Below are 20,722 nucleotides of genomic sequence, written 5' to 3'. Positions count from 1 at the left end.
TCTACTCACTTGGAAAGACTCCCCAACATACTTTTTCCACGCTATGGCGTCAGAAACTCGACACGCTCAACGTTGACGTTTGAATACGCGGTCCCTGTGTCGACGAATTTTGGTTTCCCCAACCCGACAATGATTAATTCCAAGATGATCTCTTTGACAATGATACAACCATTTCCTTCCAAATTCTTTCCCAACCAGAGTGAGCGCCACGTCCCTAACTATTTCTTCGTCGAAAGTAGGTTAAGCCATTACCTTTTCTATTTTGCCAGTGTATCATCTCCACCACTGAAAACAATTCTTCAATAAAATTCTTCAGGGTATCAGACCGCATCGTCATAATTTAAAATGCGCCAACGTTTCGGCCAGCGTTGCAGCTAGCCTTCATCAGGGCCTTACGTTAACTGCTAAATGAACACACTTGATTCCTTAAATAACTGCACGAGAAAACCGTGTCGTTACTTGATTGGCTGTAAAGGGAGGAGGAGGAGGGGTGAAAGGTATGCTTTATTGGTGTTTCCTTTATTATCTGTCATTGGCTGAAATAGCTGTTTTCTATTGGTCTTTATATTAATCCACCCCATTGGAGGAGACGGACGAATAGCGAACAGGTGATGGCTGTGACGTCACACTGTTTCCATGCTGTCCAGAAGCCGGCTGCGGCGTCCCATTGCTCTGTGCGCTCGCGACCACTGCGGCTCTCCGCGTGTCTGCATGGGCCGCCACGGCTCTGCCGCCGCTCCGTAGCCCTGCTATTGCAGGCAGCCAAGACCTCGGAAGCTTGTACCCGTCCTCTCTATTCATGTTGGCGGGTCTTTTGGCTATTTCTATCGCCTCTCTAATCTTTCTTTTGAAAGTGAGAGGCTGTTTCGCCAGGACGCGGGCTTCTTGAAAAAATATTGGTTTCCCGCACTTGTCTCGGTGTTCCGCCACTGCTGACTTAGTGTGTTGTTTCAGGCGGATATATCTTTCATGTTCCGAGAGCCTTGTGCTAATCGGACGTCCCGTCTCACCTATGTAGACTAATCCACACGCACAACCAATTTCATACACGCCAGCTGTGTGTAGTTTGTCAACTGCGTCCTTGGTAGAACCGAGCATGTCTGATATTTTGTTTCTGCTTCGGAAAATTGGTTTGATGTCGGCTTTTCGTAGAATTTTGCCAATACGTTCGGTGACCCCTTGTACATATGGTAACACAGCAATGCTCTGTGCCTCCTTCTCCTCTTCCCTATTAATCTTCTCCCTTGTCGACATGGTGCTGTCTATCATCTGCTTCCCATAGCCATTAGTTCCGAAGATGGACCTGAGGCGTTCAAGTTCTGTCTTCAGATGTTCTTCGTCGCTTATCCTGTACGCTCTCTTCGTTAGCGTGTGCAGGGCGGACTTCTTCTGCGTGGGGTGATGGTGGGAGGAGGCGTGAAGGTACCTGTCCGTACTGGTTGGTTTCCTGTACACTTTGTGGCCAAGTTTACCATCAGGTTTTCGATAAACTTCCACGTCGAGAAAAGGCAGCACCCCATTCTTCTCTGTTTCCATTGTAAACTGAATTTTCCTATGCTGTTGGTTAAGGTGCTTGTGGAAGTTCTGTAACTCCTCTTCTCCGTGGGGCCAGATGACGAAAGTATCATCGACATAGCGAAGCCAACAATTTGGGCGTAATGGTGCGGACTGGAGGGCTGTTTCCTCAAATGCCTCCATGAAAATTTCTGCTGCGATAGGCGATAGGGGTGAGCCCATAGCTACACCGTCAGTTTGTTCATAAAATTGACCTCTCCACTTGAAATAGGTGGTCGTCAGACAGTGGCGCACAAGCTCACATATATCAGGTGCCACGCGTTCTTCTAGGATGTTCACAGTATCTGACACTGGGACATTCGTGAATAGGGATTTGACGTCGAAACTAACCATCAGATCTTGGTCCGTAACACGCATTTCCTTTAGGAGAGACACGAAGTGAGTGGAATCCTTAACGTAGGACTCGGTTTGGTGCACTAGGTGTCGGAGCCTAGGTGCCAGTTCTTTCGCTAGGTAGTAGGTCGGCGAATTTATACTGTTTACTATGGGCCTTAAGGGGAAGTCGGTTTTGTGTACCTTCGGTACACCATATATCCTTGGTGCCTGTGTCACTTGCGGGATGAATCTTCTGGCCTTGTCGAAGTTGATTCTAGAGTGCTTGAGCAGTGCCTGCGTCGTTTTGATTACCTTGGCCGTCGGATCTCCCTGAAGTTTCTTGTAGATAGGTTCTGCGAGAATATCTTCCATTCGTTTGTTGTAATCAGTTGTGTCCAGGACTACAGTGGCGTTGCCCGTATCTGCCTGCACCACTACTAAGTGGGGGTTGTCCCTGAGTTCCTTGATGGCCCGGTATTCCTCAGCGTTGATGTTTTGCTTCGGTGGCTTTGCTTTATTCAGAACTCTGACCGTTTCCTGCCGGATCTTCTCCGCCTCGGCCTGTGGCAGATGACGTACAGAAGCCTCTACGGATTCTATGATATCTTCTTTTGGAACTCGCTTAGGTGCGACTGCGAAATTCATCCCCTTGGCCAGAATTGCTGTGGTTGCTTCGCTCAAGGTGTGGCTGGAGAGGTTGACCACTGTCCGTCGCCTGTCCAGCGTCAATATTTCGTCTGTGGCTTTCTGTTGTAGTTTGTCGTACTTTCTCATCTGTCGGTTAGTAATACTATTGCTGGTCCTTGATGCTTGCTGAAAGGTTAACCTGTCGACTTTATCCCAGTCTTCCATCTGAAGTTTTCCGGCCAGAAATAGGTGCAGATCACACAAATTCCTGTTGTGAGCATCGAGACTTATGCGGATGTGGCGGATCCTTTCCCGTAGCAATGCTTTACTGGCTTTAACACAGATATTCCTCGCCTTGTTCGTTTTTATGTGAGACGTCAACCGCAAAGAATACGGCACAACACTCGTGTCTCTGCATCTCTTCAAAAAAGCAAGGTCATTCAGCAGTTTACATCTTTTTAAACGCAGTGCTTCTAACTTCTTGATGTTTCCGTGGATTTCAAAAGAAAGATTAGAGAGGCGATAGAAATAGCCAAAAGACCCGCCAACATGAATAGAGAGGACGGGTACAAGCTTCCGAGGTCTTGGCTGCCTGCAATAGCAGGGCTACGGAGCGGCGGCAGAGCCGTGGCGGCCCATGCAGACACGCGGAGAGCCGCAGTGGTCGCGAGCGCACAGAGCAATGGGACGCCGCAGCCGGCTTCTGGACAGCATGGAAACAGTGTGACGTCACAGCCATCACCTGTTCGCTATTCGTCCGTCTCCTCCAATGGGGTGGATTAATATAAAGACCAATAGAAAACAGCTATTTCAGCCAATGACAGATAATAAAGGAAACACCAATAAAGCATACCTTTCACCCCTCCTCCTCCTCCCTTTACAGCCAATCAAGTAACGACACGGTTTTCTCGTGCAGTTATTTAAGGAATCAAGTGTGTTCATTTAGCAGTTAACGTAAGGCCCTGATGAAGGCTAGCTGCAACGCTGGCCGAAACGTTGGCGCATTTTAAATTATGACGATGCGGTCTGATACCCTGAAGAATTTTATTGAAGAAGACAACGGCCGCGGAAGCCTACGCTTACACTGAAAACAATTAATGCAGATTGGCTTTCATAGGGGTGCACCACCACTGCGGCTAGTGTGTGCAAGGTCTACTGGTTGTGGGCGCGTAAATGTGTTCTCCTAGGCAACACAACTCTACTAAGAAATCAAAAATCAACTACAATCACAAATTCCTGTTATTACTATACAACAATAATAAAAAATAAAAACAACAATGTTGAAGGAAAATTTCCAGCCAACGAAATAGTTACAAAAAAGCAAGTCGGAGCAACGTATCATGTCATTAACTTCAACAGAAAATCTTATCCACCAGCAATGTAAAATGTAATAAGTGAACTAAGATACGTAATCTTTTAACTTGAAACACTGCTGGACAGCACCTAGAACAAATTCCATGCAAGCTAATATAAAGCAGAGGACTGTCAATTAAAGTAGAATGTTCCACTTTAGTAATCGTAACGGAAGTATGGTACCGGCCGCCACTTGGTCACGCCGCCGCGTTTCGCACCGCCACATGAGGGCGCTGTGATCAACTCTCACGCCACTGCCAGTGATATGCGAACATTCCCCCTCCTGAGCTGTAGCGACGGGGCTACTTAAATTCAAGCATCGATGGACAGAGATCACTTTTGTGTGTTTCCATTTCATAAAATTTACAGATTTTCATGGAGGTCAGGGCTCGTCATCTACGGAAGAGTCATTGTATTGAAGACTGATTGCGTTGTAAATCTTTGTATTCGTAAATATTTCTGCACTCAAACCCACTCTTAGCAAATACAGTAGACGATGTTATGTATTACTTTTACTATTTGATATTAGATGAAGAACAAATTAATATCTGAATACACTGTCCATGAACTGTATCTGCTTTTCGCTCCTGTATCCATTAGAGAAGCACAAAGAATGCAAAGGAAGTTATAAGAGGAAAAAAGACGAAAGTAATGAGAGGCAGCAGAAAGTGGATTGTCGATGATCGTGACGTCAAAATTGAGCACCATGAAGAAGACGTAGCTAAGGAATTCTTAACGCTTAACACAGACCAAGCAAGAAGGACAAAACTAGCAGATCAGCACATGCAGCGAGGGGATTCCTACCTAAGAGAAGTCTGATCCTTGATCTGAGGAAGAAATTTCTGAAATGTATGTTTGCAACACTGCATTTAACGGTAGTAGATCATGGACTGTGGATTGTCCAGAAAAGGACAGAATCGGCATATTTGAGATGTGCTCTTATGGAAGGAAGTTGAAACTTAGATGGGCTGATAAGATAAGGAATGATGATTTTCTCTGCTGAGTTGGTGAAGAAAGGAAAACTTGGAAAACATTGACAACAAGGATGGACAGGATGGCAGTACATCTATTAATAATCAGGAAATAACTTCATGGTGCTAGAGGGAGCTCTAGAAGGTAAAAACTGTAGGGGAAAACCGAGACTGGGACACGTCCAGCACATAAATGTGGTCGTACGATGCAAGTGCCACGCTCAGATGAAGTGGTTGACATATGAGAGGAATTCGTGGCTGGTTGCATCGAACAGACATAATGGAAAACCACGAAATAATTTCTTGATGGCGCGGCGGGACACACAGCTCGAAGGTACAAACACTAGTTTTTCAAACGTGTGTGAAATCTTATGACTTAACTGCTAAGGTCATCAGTCCCTAAGCTTACACACTACTTAACCTAAATTATCCTAAGGACAAACACACACACCCATGCCCGAGGGAGGACTCGAACCTCCGCCGGGACCAGCCGCACAGGCCATGACTTCAGCGCCTTAGACCGCTCGGCTAATCCAACGCGGCGTACAAACACTGCCCATGCACTCCAGCCATAACATTTCTGCAGGCATCGGCAACGGAACCAATCGTAACACAACCACTTGCACTCCCCTGTGGAGTCGCCACCGTGTTGTCCAGACACGACGGCCACCAGGTGGCTCCGTCATTCGCTCGCCCTCACAATACTCTGGAAGCTCCCAAGTGCCTTCCTCGCGCCGCGGCCGCAGCGCAGAAGTGCAAAACCAATGTGGTCGCTGTAGCAACACAAGCCGCGCAGGTTACCATGCGCCGTTACTGTGGCACTCCTTTGATGTAACTGTTTCTGCTGGCGCGACAGTAGACACCAAAGTGGCGAGCGACTTGACTGCTACGCACAGCAATTACAGAAGCGATATCGCAAAGGGATGCAATCCGTTTGTTACATTTAAGGAATACTGTTGCACACGTGACTGGCTCGCCACGCGGCTTACAGCCACGCCATTGGAATCGCACATTAATTCCGTTCGCTGCTTGGATGTCCCGTTAATTCTGCTGCTCCCTGCAAGACTCCGCTCGGTCGCCCCACCTCGTGGTGGATACCTCTGACCCTAACTGCTGCCCCTTTGATTTCTCCGGCGCCATCTCACCCTCAGCCATAAAACTGCCTGCGGGGTTTGACGACTCTTGCTAAGCGTTCCGAGTATCACGGTACACCTCTATTAGGGCCGGGCGGAGTGGCCGAGCGGTTAAAGGCACTACAGTCTGGAACCGCACGACCGCTACGGTCGCAGGTTCGAATCCTGCCTCGGGCATGGATGTGTGTGATGTCCTTAGGTTAGTTAGGTTTAAGTAGTTCTAAGTTCTAGGGGACTTATGACCACAGCAGTTGAGTCCCATAGTGCTCAGAGCCATTTGAACCATTTTGAACCTCTATTAGGTTTTGGGCAGATAACGTAATATCAAGGTGTATCATAAGTACCGGCGTAAAGTAAAAAATTTCAAAATACACGATACTAGAAGCAAAAACGTCACAGTAAACATACGCCCACGATGGAACGGTGAAACTTGGTAGTCAAGGAAGGCAAGATTCGGTTACGATTGTTGACGGGGCCGTAATCAGTTACTACAGGTTCCCTTAATTCCAGACACAGCAATAAATAAAGATATCACACGTTATTATTGAAGAAATAAACAACTATGTAATTAACAGTGCTTTCAGTGCGTTACGATTTACCAAACGAGCATAAAGTACAGACACAGCAAATAATGTTTTTTTAAAAACAAGCCAATGTGATCCCAATTAGAATTTTAAGGCAAGTAACCACAGTCACGGCTAAAGTCCTTTAACGCCAAGAACAACAGTCATGAAAAAATTTAACAAACATACTGTAAATCAGCAATGCAATAGCTAAGGTTAATGTGAAAGGACAGGCAAATGATCACAACACAGGTGAGACAAATTGATGGGAAACATGGTAGCACAATTATTTAAACCTGCTGTAACGCGAAGAATGGCAATTATGTAAAAAAATTTAGAAACACAAAATAAAACAGCAAATACAAAAATAAAACACAAGGGCCAGTCACAAACGGTGAACCAGAAATCGACCTCTGAGTAGGTCCGGCAAAAAACACTTACGCGAGCGATGAGATAGGCAGCCAAGAGTTGCATTCGCTTCACAGGTGATAACTCAGACTAGTGGCAGTCTAACGATAATCTTGCTGAAGTTACCTGACATCCAATAAACCAAATGCAAAGATGTAAAGAAATACGCTAAAGCCGGAACCGGTAGTCTGGACTCCACCCGCAGAATACTGTGGTTAGACAGCCGGGAACGAGAAAGGAATCACTACCACCAGAGTAGAAGGATCACCAACCAATCTACAATCAAGAAAGCTGTCAAAACCACACGCCTCACCGGACAGCAGCGGCAAGGCGAGGAAACGTACGCTGCCGTTACATACACTAACCCCCAAGGGCAGGTAATTGCAGCATTAGCGGCCATGAGGCAGGAAAAAAACCGCTGATTGAACTTAACAAATAGTAACAAACAGAACGCAATAAATAGTAATTAGAAGTCCAGGAATGCTAATCAGATCCGCCTTCCCTAAGCACTCCACTCGCTGCTCTTCGACTTGACAACACAACGAGCAGCAACACGAACCCAAGTCACTGGAGAAAAGCAAGATCTCACAATGGTGGTGGCTTCTCTACTTTAATCCATATGCACTCAACTTTTGCTTCCAGGATCCGGTTTACGACGAGGTCGTGCACCCTTGCGACCACAGGGCTTCGATCTGGCAGTCCATGCGCGCTGCCAGCGGACCCGGAGTGTTCTTGCACTGCGCGGACCTGGCTCCTCCAGAGTCCCCAACCAAACTGGACACTGACGCGACCCGGAAGACAAACGACGTCGCCCCAAAGATAGGGCCACAGTTACCACATATCGCTAACCACCGCTGCTGCCACTAACAGACAAGCAACAATTGCAAAACCAAGTGGCGCCAGTTAAGACGAGAAGAAGACAAACAACCGCAACCATGTCAACAAAACGATACAGTCTGGCCTCGAGTAAAGGACGAAAACCTACAAACAGCAACAACGCGAGCCGCAGCACGGCTCAAACCGTACGCGAGATGATTGCGACTTTGAGGTTACCGGCCTCTGTTGGCATGATTCTGTGTGAACACCGAATGCTAGTTCGTCGTGTGATCTTTGTTTACATTTCGGAGTCATAGAGTTGTAAACAGGATGGATAGGACGCACAGTAAGCCATTAAAGTCGCATTCTTGTCAGCGGTTCGCGAAGCGACAGTTGTGTTGTACGAGTGTTGGTGGTAACATGAAACATTACAGTGGAGAAGAGTATGCGGATAGGCATTCCATGTATGGCAGAGTTAACGGCAATACACAGAGGCTGCATACTTGTATCAAGAAGCATGCTCTGCCTGAAGGCACCTCGTCAGTCGAACGTTTACAAGCGTGCGTCAACGCCTCTAGAAACTGGGAGATTCCCAAATGCCACGTGAGGGGTACCCCTGTACGAATCACACCTGTGACTGAAGACATGGTGCTGGAAACAGTCGAACGCTCTACACAACTTTGGACAAGAAGACAAAAGGACGATTTTCTGGAATTAGTAGCAGTAGTGAATGGAGAACAAAGCATTGCAATGCAGTTCACCCGTATCACCTGTAACGAGCTCACTCTTTGTGAGGCGCACTTCGTGTTATAATGACGACGAACGAGTCTTCGCCAATGTTGACTGGTGGCCAATGTGGTTGTACAGGATTCTTCTTGGCTGCATACATATAACTATAAACAGATAGCTATTGAAGCCTCACTTAGGCCAGACGTTACTAAGCTCCTTGTTAGAGGTTGCTTCCTATCAGCTGAAGGCTCTGCTACTTTACTACTTGACGTCGCGAGCAAGAGTGGACTAGAGCTCGCTAGAAACTTGATACAATCCACGAAGCGGCGCTAACAGTGCTGGTTTCGACTCGCGGGATCAATGTTACTAATGCGGACAGCGGTCGATAACTGCAACCCCTAACAAGTGTGGTATCGAACGTTGATACCACGCTTTGCTCCTAGACTAACGTTCTGTCGGTGAATGCAGTAACGAATTGTAGGCAACCCTATGTTTGACAATAGACTTTCTTTTTTTACAGGTGAAGCACGGTTCACCGGTGGTGATGTTTTCATTTATAACAAATTTGACGTTTGGAGTCGTCTAGGTGCATTTGTCTCCACATCAGCAACGTTTCACCTTCAATGTGTGGTTCGGAGTGCTAGGTGATCGTCTTACTGGGCCGTACATGTTACCAGACAAACAAAGTGAATGGAATTACCTTCCGTTTCTGCGAGCGAGGTGGCGCAGTGGTTAGACACTGGACTCGCATTCGGGAGGACGACGGTTCAATCCCGCGTCCAGCCATCCTGATTTAGGTTTCCCGTGATTTCCCTAAATCGCTCCAGGCAAATGCCGGGATGGTTTCTTTCAAAGGGCACGGCCGACTTCCTTCCCCGTCCTTCCCTAATCCAATGAGACCGATGACCTCAATGTCTGGTCTCCTTCCCCAAACAACCCGACCCTCGAAGGGCTTCTTGAGTATATTCCCTTAGAACAACGTGAAAATTGTAGTACATGCAAGACGGAGCTCCGGTACATTTTTCTTCTATAATGAGACGAAACTTAACGTGGCGATATAGCCGAAGATGAACTGGGAGAGAAGGACCTGTACCACCGCCTCCGAGACCACCTGATCTGAACCCCAGGGATTTCCGTGTTTGCAGTGACATTAAAGGTTGAAGAATTACTGCAGAGACTTGTCACTGCTGCTTCAGAATTTCTAAATTGTCCAGGCATGTCTGGAAGGATTCAAAACTCTTTCCGGCGGCGGTTCGGGCCTGCACCTGGATACAAGAACGACACTTTTAACATCCTCTCAATTACGGTAAAGTCATATGACTGTTGTTACCTTCATTGAAAACACATGCACATCTGTCACAGTACCTTCAACAACTTTTCTTGCTGTTGTACGGTGCTGTAACCAATTCATAAATAAGTCGATATTTACACAGAATGAAGTCGATCGCGCAGACGTACATAAACATGATGAAAGGAAATCGGCCGCAAATGGGAAATAAAATGAATTGAATGGCAACATGTGGCAATTTGTACAGGACGGGACTCGAACCGGGATTTCCCACTTTACGCGAGTGGTTGCCCTAACTGCTTTTGCTATCCGAGCACGTTTCACATCACCCGAAATTCCCATCTTGTCGCACACTACTGACGTAGCGCCCCCTGTCATTCACACTCATTGCTCGCCGCACCCCTTTGTATTCTCGCCAGAGTTCAGGAGGGAGAGAGAGAGAGAGAGAGAGAGAGAGAGAGCATCTGCACTAGATGGTTCAAATGGCTCTGAGCGCTATGGGACTTAACATCTGAGGTCATAAGTCCCCTAGACTTAGAACTACTTAAACCTAACCAACCTAAGGACATCACACACATCCATGCCCGAGGCAGGATTCGAACCTGCGACCGTAGCAGCAGCGCAGTTCCGGACTGAAGCGCCTAGAACCGCTCGGCCACAGCGACCGGCACCTGCACGAGAATGACATTAATGGCCGTCGAGCCGTATATATTTGTATATGTGTTGTGTCTGTTCTTGCAGACATGTCCGAAACGACGAACGTCACACACAAATCCATCTATACGGCTTGATGGCCGATAGGATCGTTTCAGTGCGGATGCACTTTCTCTCCCACACTCTCATCTCGGACGTGAAGGAAATTTGAAATTTGTGGTAACTTCCTATGGGACCAAACTGCTGAGGTCGTCGGTCCCTAGGCTTACACATTATTTAAACTAACTTACGCTAAGGACAAAACGCACACACATGCCCGAGGGAGGACTCGAACCTCCGACGAGGGTAGCCGCGCGAATCGTGGCAAGGCGCCTGAAACCGCACGGCTGCCCCTCGCGGCTCGGACATGAGGCATTTATACTTTATTGTCAGTGTAGGTAACGATACAACGGTATGACTGACCTCGGGAAGTTAGACGTATGTTACAGAACTCGTTACAACTGATCCCTAAATCAATTTTGGAATCAGCGTGTTTCATTAGACGTCTGTAAAGTTTCCAGTATTTTCTTATCAAGCTCTTGCCCAGTGATTTTACTTTCGCGTATAAGCGTAATTCTTCCCACGTCTTTTTATAGCCACGATGTTGTACCTCTTCGTTCCTGACCATGTCGCCTACATTTTAAAATCAAAACTTTTCTTCTCAGCATTCCGTAATGAGAAGGACCAATGTTAATTTCCTTTCATTTGCAACCGTATTCTTGCTATAAGTATAGCAGCGATGCATTAAAGTTGCGTTTGTCACCTCCAAGATACAATAACTTTTGTTTATTATTCAGAAATGACTTTTTCTGAAGCAACTTCACTAGCACTCACGCAAATGTTCGAATAATTCAATACAGAGTTCATAACACTACACCTAATAATACGTTATTGATAATCAACAGTCTATAATCTAACGTAATACCTTATTTCACCATAATTATTCCTTGACACGGACGTTTATGGGTAATTCTCATTTCACAACACTTCCCACAAACGTGACGTCTTTTTGACGTTATCCGCAATATCGACAACCGCATCTATTAGCAGAGACAGTGAAAATTATGAATGTTACTGCTCGTCGATTCACTCGCTGCAATTCAAGCTGACTTCTTAGGTTCCGGCCTAACCATACAACCGGAAATCGCCAGACATTTGTGAAAAGACAGAATATGAATTTTATTGTTGCTTGTTTCAGTCGCATCAGTTTACTGTCATCTTTGTTTCCCGCGTAATATCACACTCGGAAATTGCTGAATATTTATTTCATCCTTCGTTCTAAAATCATAATTAACATTGAATATTGAAGAATATACTTGTATTACATTCATAGGAAAGTCCCAGACTGTGTTAACAACGCTAACACAAAAAATATTTGCTTGTGGTAGCGTGCGAACCTACGCTAGCATTTAATAATGTTATTTATCTTTCCTGTCTTGACTATCATATTTTCTCTTGAAGGCTTATATCATTGATGCGTCATTAAGTAATATTTAATGCTAATGGTGACGTGTTTGTGATAAATTTTCAGTGCTCTGTTACCTCGAAACAGCATACTGAAAATTATAAAAAAAGTGTGTTTCATGCTTAGTTTGTAAATTGATGACAATAATAGCCTCTCCTGAGAGAGCACCCTTATACGAAGGCATTAACCGTCGATAAATCATTGTGTGACATTTTGTTATAGAAATAATTATGATAAATCATTCCAAGAATAACGTGTTGTTCGTAAACCTCCGTTACGCGTGCAGTAAGCTTTGTAAGAGGGCCGTACCGATGCTCACAAGAATCGATAGCCGATTATGCTGCCGTCGATACTGCGTGTGACGTCCGGTGCCAACGAGATATACAGTCCCTGCAACGAACTTTTCATGTCACGCTACTATGCTTGTCCGCCAAACTTCGGGGACGCTCGGCTCCGTGCAAGGCCCAAGGAAAATCAATATTTAACTGACAGATACCCTTGAAAGTCTTACTTTTGTCGTGTGCTATCGAGGACTTGCATGCATTTAAACTCGCAATCAATAATTATCAAGATCGTCTGAAACAGTTACTCGCTTCCTGCCTGAGACGGCTGCTTGTATTCGTAAGATCTGCAGTATCACGTGTTGTGACGTACGTACATGCTACAGCATATCTTTCTCTTGGGCCGCGTGTTACGTCAAAATGACGTCCCATTTACAGGAACTATTGAGTAACGAGCGTTACCCAACGTTTATGCTCAAGGCAAGTGTAGCAAATTTTATATTTTACAAAACCAAAACTTATAATATTATTATCTGACTTTCTTTCTCATTTCACGGATTTTTTATCATTTGTTAGGACGAATTCAGCAAATTTAAATGTCAGCCTACAGCAGACGTCGTACACTTCAATACATTACATATGCTCGGTTAAAGCGACCACTCTTGTAATGTGGATAATCCGAATTTGAGTCCCGGTCCGTGACAAATTCCGCTTGTCGCCATCGAATTCAGTTGCAGCCTATGTAGGAATTTAATTTCATTGTGAAACTTTGTTGTTTCCAGTGCCGTGTAGTTTCAACTGTAGATACTTACGCCGTTAATTACGATGCACCATGTATGTGATAAGAAACACGGATTGGGTGCAAGGTTATTTGCATATCTGTTCAGTTGGTCTTGGTTGCAGCCACGCTCCCCTCACCCCACTGACTGTGAGTGTAACGGTGGCAGGTGGCGCTGGACAGCAACCCGTGGCGCTGCGACTGCGGGCTGCGCGCGCTGCGCGAGTGGCTGCTGGCGCGCACCCTGCACGGCGCGCTGCCGCCCGCCTGCGCCGCCCCCGCCGCCCTCGCCGGCCGCCCCTGGCCCGACGTGCCCGCACACGACTTCGCCTGCGCGCCCGAGGTCAGCCTCGCCGACCACATGATCCAGGCTGAGGTACTTAGCCCTACTCTCCACCATCTTCTCTCCAATTTACACAGTATCAGCAGCAACAATAACAATTAAGTTTCTGACAGACTAAAACTGTCTGTCGAATCGCGAATCGAACCTAGGACCTTTACCTTTCACAGTCAGTGCTCTACTGGCTGAGCTCTCTGAGCATGACACAAGTCCGAGCTTCGAGGTTCGACTCTCGATCTGGCACACAGCTTTAATTTGCCGGGAAGTTTCAAATGAGCAAACACTTCGCTGCAGAATCAAAATTTATAATTCAAGTAACTGTAGACACATTAACAAGTGGCATAAAATATACGGGACGTAGATAAGGACACACTGAAGTGAATTTGTGTTTCTTAATTATTTACAAAAACAATGAAAATCTTCTGATTATTTCACACATTTGATACCTCAATCCATTACACACACACACACACACACACACACACACACACACACACACACATGCACACACACACAAATTTCTTTCTCACTTGCACCGCTATTATATCTACAACATTTAATACAAACAATCCAAACCGACAAGAAACAGCACAAATATTCTTTAGATGAAAGATGTTAACACATCACAAGTATATAGACATGTGAAGATGGTATCTGTTCTTTCTGACATGTCCGAAAGAACAGATACTATATTCGCATATAGTTAAAGCTAACCGGTCATTGACCTTCTTCTTCTGTGCGGATGCACACGCATTGCTCGAACTCTTACGGGACACGGTAAGATTGTCATCCGCGAGTAATGAGTGTAATGGGCAGGGGTTCTACGAATGTAGTATGTGGACATTAAGTTGGGAATGTGGGTCTCACGGGTAGTGTGCAAGGTATAAGTCCTTGCAGTCGCTCTGTCCCCTGTGCCCTCGGTGGCTCACATGGTTCAAAATGGCTCCGAGCACTATGGGACTTAACTTCCGAGGTCATCAGTTCCCCAGAACTTAGAACTATTTAAACCTAACTAACCTAAGGACATCACACTCATACATGCCCGAGGCAGGATTCGAACCTACGACCGTAGCAGTCGTGTGGTTCCAGACTGTAGCGCCTAGAACCGCTCGGCCACTCCGGCCGGCTGGCTCACATGGATAGAACGTCTGCCATGTAGGCAGGAGATCCCGGGTTCGAGTTACGGTCGGGGCACACGTTTTCATCTCTCCCCGTTGATGTATATCAACGCCTTTCGATAGCTTAAGGTCTTGATTTAATTATCACATCACAAGTATTGCTGAAAAATCTCGGAGACCCGTGTGGATGTCGTTATGGGATGGCTTTTCGCAAAACTACTCCATACCCTAATTAGTAACCCAGTAATTTTAATAACACGATTAAATTAAGTCTAATCGAAACAAACACATGAGAGTATGCACGTAATTAAATGCTAACTGTTACGTAATTCTTTTCTTTCTGTGGCGAGGCGAAATGTGTAATTTGTCTGTCGAGTTCGCTTGCTATTTTTAACAATACTAAGGGCTGCAAGGAAGAACGGCAAGTGCGTCTTAAAAAGAATTGCTGCTGAAAGCCACATCCGCGGCAGGAATGCTCTGTGCTGGTCCAGCTGTTTTGGGCCGGTGTTCCGCCCCACGGTGCCGCACATGAACTCTATGGGTTGCAAAGCTGGTTTCAGGAAAACAGTCGAAGGGACGCATTCCAAAAGATCTGCTAAAGAATGAGGCGTAACACCAATTTACGAGGAGATCATTTTTCGTGTCATGGTCCTTCTAAGCATTTAATTAATGCTTAAAATTTAGTAAGAGGAGACGCAACTGGTTTACCAAAATAAGATAATGGTTGGAGAACGGGAATCGTATGTGCCTAAGTGCACAATGTCTCGTTGGTACAGACACGTGATGGGCCAAGGAGAGGGAGTAATTAGCTTGCTGCTTCTCAGCTGCTGCAGGCATTTGTGTATGGAAGGAGGAAGCTGGTTCGATAAGAAAGATTAAGTTGGTCAGAGGTCGCAAGATCTGTTGCCACTTGATAGTCTAAAGTACACTCAGGCAAAAAGAGGCAAAAGTAGGGAAAAAGATATGTTCTAAATAGGGCCCCACAATGTCGTGGTACTGTTACTGAGCTGCACTCACGTTTTTAACTAACACCGCAGTCAGTCTCTGCCTCTGATTGTGCAAAGTGCAGTAAGCATATGCGCCATTGGCGAACGATGTTTCAAGGCGGCCGCCGAGTGCATCGGTTTGAAATAGGTTCAGATATTCTAAATCAGTTCACACACACAGCACGTTAAGGAGATCGCTCGCGTAACGCTGGAAATCCGGTTTCGACTATTACTAATTATATTTTTGTGAGGCTTGATGCCAAAATTTCTTTTATGACTGAGCTATTACCGTTTAGCTTCAGATGTCCCATATACACTACTGGCCATTAAAATTGCTACACCACGAAGATGACGTGCTACAGACGCGAAATTTAACCGACAGGAAGAGGATACTGTGATATGCAAATGATTAGCTTTTCAGAGCATTCACACAAGGTTGGCGCAGGTGGAGACGCCTACAACGTGCTGACATGAGGAAAGTTTACAACCGATTTCTCATACAAAAACAGCAGTTGACCGGCGTTGCCTGGTGAAGCGTTGTTCTGGTGCCTCGTGTAAGGAGGAGAAATGCGTACCATCACGTTTCCGACTTTGGTAAAGGTTTATCGTATCGCAACACTGCTGCTCGCGTTGGTCGAGATGCAGTGACTGTTAGCAGAATATGGAATCGGTGGGTTCAGGAAGGTAGTACGGAACGCCGCGCTGGATCCCAACGGCCTCGTATCACTAGCAGTCGAGATGACAGACTTCTTATCCGCATGGCCGTAACGTATCGTGCAGCCACGTCTCGATCCCTGAGTCAACAGATGGGCACGTTTTCAAGACAACAACCATCTGCACGAGCAGTTCGACGAATTTTGCAGCAGCATGGACTATCAGCTCTGAGACCATGGCTGCCCTTACCCTTGACATAGCATCACAGACAGGAGCACCTGAAATGGTGTACTCAATGACAAACCTAGGTGCACGAATGGCAAAAGGTCATATTTTCGGCTGAATCCAGGTTCTCTTTACAGCATCATGATGATAGCATCAATGTTTAGTGACACTGCGGTGAACACACATTGGAAGCGTGTATTCGTCATCGCCATACTGGCGTATCACCTGGTGTGATGGTATGAGGTGCCATTGGGTACACGTCTCGGTCACCTCTTGTTTGCATTGAGGGCACTCTGAATAGTGGACGTTACATTTCAAATGTGGTACGACCCGTGGCTCGACCCTTCATTCGATCTCTGCGAAACCCTACATTCCAGCGGGATAATGCACGACCGCATGTCGCAGGTCCTGTACGGGCCTTTCTGGAGCCAGAAAATATTCGACTGTTGCCCTGGCCAGCACATTCTCCGGATCTCTCACCAATTAAAATCGTCTGGGCAATGGTTGCCGAGCAATTAGCTCGTCACAATACGGCAGTCACTACTCTTGATGAACTGTGGAATCGTGTTGAAGCTGCATGGGCAGCTGTACCTGTACATGCCATCCAAGCTCTGTTTGACTCAATGCCCAGGCGTTTCAAGGCCGTTATTACGGCCAGAGGTGGTTGATCTGGGTACTGATTTCTCAGGATCTACGCACCCAAACTGTGTGAAAATGTAATCACATGTCAGTTCTAGTATAATATATTTGTACAATGAATACCGGTTTATCATCTGCATTGCTTCTTGGTGTAGCAATTTTAATGGCCAGTAGTGTAGTTATCCAATTCACAACTTTTGTTTTATAAGTCACGTGACCATATAGGGCGCTATCGGTTTATCGCAGCGTTACAGGAGTATACTTATAATTCAGAGCTCAAAACACACAACATTAGAGGCGTTTGTCACGTTATGATCGATGAACATACATTATAATAACTGAGCGAATAGCTATACAAAAACGTAGATATTTACATGCCTTAAAATTTTGTAAGAAAGATCTTCGGAAAGAGATAATAATCTTCCATTGTAATTTACTGACAAAGTCATAAAATGGTAATTAGTGCCGTAGCTAAGTTAACCAGCACGCGACATGAAGTTCCATTATGTCTCTCCCATCCGTCTGCCAAGCTCCCCATATTTCTTGTTTAATTGTCAACGCAGTCTTCCTTACATCCGCCATTTTGTCCGAATGAGTTAGTAACATAAAATCGTAATGAGAATGTTTTTCGTTAACTTTTGAGTATCTTAGGCTACAGTAGTATAGATACAGGAACTCTGGGATTACCTGTTTCAACGAGAAGTATGCAAGATTCCAATTACTAAACGAACCGTCTAAAGTTACAGGTAAATGCAAGTGTCCTGTTTCTTAAATAATTCGAGATAATTAAGTAAAAGTAACATGTTTAAAACTGTTATACAGTACTGTTGAAAATATGGTGAACGTCATCGTAATACAGTTTTTTAATTCATTCGCTGTATATTAATGCAGTGTCACAGTAGGCAAAAATAAAATAAGAAAAGAAAAGAAAAGAATAAAGAAATAAATATACTCTTTACATTTCCGTGTACTGATTTACTTTGCACGACGACAGTGTCTCAAGCTTGCATCCGAAACGATGAAAAAATGTCTCTCTGCCAGGTTGATGTAGGTCTAACAAACGGGTGCTCAACACAACTTAATCCAAATCTGCTCGTAGTTTCCTCTGACACATTTCCGTTCCCTTCCACTTTAGAAAACGAGAATTTTTCCCTCCTTCTTCGTCCCTTCCTCCGTCTCCTTACCGTCCTCTCTTCCTTCTCCACCTCCTCATCTACTTTTTCCTTCATCTTTCCCTATTACCTTCCCTGTTGCTCTCCCTTGCTGTTTTCATCCGTCACAAAACTGTACCTTTATGTAATCGGTGTCCAGGGGATGTGCTCTGGCTACCACACCACTGCTAGGCACTTTCCTGCTAGTGTCCTATTTGTAAGTGGTTTGTGCTCTTGTTTCTGTGGTTCAGATGTCGGTCCGTTCAATAGCGGTACCCCTGCGATTGACATGTCTGTTCACGCAGGATTACTTAATGAGTGAAAATTTGTCTTTAAATAGAAATTGAAATTAATCACCGAAAAGAAAACTATTAAAATTAACTGGAGCAGCGGCCATTGTTGATGGACGATGCATCTTCCTTAGTGGCCGAACTTACTTCTAGAAAAATGCTATAAAGTTTGTAGAAGATTATACCTTTCAATACTACCACGGGCCGCCATTAGTATTGCGGGGCAGGTGTCTGTTATTTACGTGCGAAACGGAATCATAGCTTCAACATTGCGGCAAGATCATTTAAGGTTCAGCGCTTGCATTCAAGTTTGCAAAACGTTTCGTAATGAGTGGAAATCAGTCTCTGGAACGGTGAAGCAAGTTTCAAATGGATAAATGGCAGAATACTAATTGTGTTTGGCCATTACGGCTCCATGTTACGATTCGTTAAGCTCGTATAGATCGTTGGCTGTAACAAAAAAGCATTAGAACGTTTCATGTATCATATATCTGTTAGGAGAACTGTTAAAATAGGAACTCATGAGACCTAACTAATGTATATTAATTTAATTGCAAATGGTTCTAAAGCTAATACATGAAACTTACATCACCTTTGCGTACTGAAAATAAAGATTAATTATTGATACGCAAGGAATGCAACCACAGGCTGACTGCTGCTATATCTCTGAAGTATTATTTATCAAATAATAAGTACGTTTCACAAAATTAAATTGCGTAACTTATTTAGACCTGAAGTTATTTACAGTGAATAAATAGATAAGTGCTCCCTGTGGTTTCTGTGGTGCTTTCTTGGTTTTTGCGACATAAAGTTTACATGAAATTGCTGGGATTTGTCAACGTAAAGCTTCACGCTCTAGTTTAGCAGTACTCAGCCCCAGTCGGTGAATAATGGTACATAGTGGCTTCTGTAATAGTTTCCTTGGAAGAGGTTCCCCATCCACATCTACATACACTGTCTGACAAAAAACATGTAGAAGGAAAGGAGAAAACGAAACTAAACTTCACGATTCGGGAGGGTGTGAGATGTTTTGCAGAGATTACAAAAACGATAAATATTTACAAATAAGTGGGCGGTATAACGGCACTTGTCAGTATGACGTCCCACCACATCTGGCCTCGATGCATGTATTAATTCAGTGGTGGAATGTGTCGGACAGCCGTTGTATACGCTCTTGAGAAAAGTTGCCACACAGCTGTGGTAGCTGGTCACATGACCTATCGGTTACAGATCTGGGGATGTCACTGGGTACAGGACTATCTTAACATCAGGCAGGCTGTTCCTAGAGAGACGAGCAATATGTATACAAGCATTGTCTTGTTGAGAAATGGCATCACGATACTGTCGCATGAGGACACGAGGACGCAGAACGATTGTAACGTGCTGCTGTGCAGTCAGAATTCCATCAGTGACTATGAGTTGTGACCCGTAGTCATCGCTGATGGTTCCTTACATCGTGATGCCAGTAATGAGACCCCTGTATTGTCCAAAGCATCGGAAGAATTGGACCTCTCCTCAAGTCGCCGCCATACTCTCCGACGTTGGTCATCTGGAATAATGCAAAAGAATACGAAACTATTCCTCAGCAGTCCATGCTTTCTAGTAGCGGCTACATTCCAAATGATTTGTGTTTCGTGTTAACAGTAGTCTGCGCATGGCATGGTGGATCACTAGTCCGGCTGGTGCTGGATAACCAGAATGTTGCAGGAAGCCCCTTACAAGTTCTCTAATGGCGGATGAAGATTTGAAGGAGTTAATTGATTCACAAGACGGCTATACCCCTTATGGTGATCAGACGTGGTCGACAGGAACATTGACGACGAATATATCTGACCGCACATTCCCGAGCAGTCCGACACCGGCCTACCGTCACATCCGAATGCCCCAAAATTATGTATATTGCATTCTTCGACCGATCAGGGAATTGGAAACCCACAGTAAGACACCTGTCCCTCGTTGCCAGGTACTGATAACGATGTCTCACAGAAATACATGGAATTTATATGCTGCTAAGTAATCACTCAAATGCTGACGCCGTTCATGACACTTACAATCCATATTAGGCCTTGTACCAATTGTGGAAATGAACAGTACTAACGCATTCTGATGTCCATTCTACCTGTCACAGGGAACTGTAACTGTAATCACTAACATGCCCGCTATTTCCGACCATGTCTTCTGGGTGATTCACTTTTCTGACAGGCATTGTATACACCCTACAAGATCCTCATATTATAAAGGATATTTCGTTATGATCTTTCGTGCTCCAGTCGCAGATATAGTGAGGGAAAAATTAGAGCGTTAATGTCTATACACGTGGACAA

General features: G+C 45.1%; 1 protein-coding gene across 1 annotated transcript in view; it reads left to right on the top strand.

Annotated features, from left to right (window-relative positions):
* LOC124805709 (leucine-rich repeat-containing protein 24-like) overlaps nucleotides 1-20,722 on the top strand; it is a 677,046-nt gene that overhangs the window by 490,508 nt on the left and 165,816 nt on the right. The window contains exon 4 of the mRNA XM_047266278.1: nucleotides 13,165-13,371. Within this exon, the coding sequence (XP_047122234.1) occupies nucleotides 13,165-13,371 (207 nt within the window). The remainder of the gene's footprint in view (nucleotides 1-13,164; nucleotides 13,372-20,722) is intronic.

The sequence above is a fragment of the Schistocerca piceifrons genome, chromosome 7 (genome assembly GCF_021461385.2).
Source record: "Schistocerca piceifrons isolate TAMUIC-IGC-003096 chromosome 7, iqSchPice1.1, whole genome shotgun sequence".
NCBI lineage: Eukaryota > Metazoa > Arthropoda > Insecta > Orthoptera > Acrididae > Schistocerca > Schistocerca piceifrons.
This window is presented reverse-complemented; position numbering and strand designations above follow the sequence as displayed.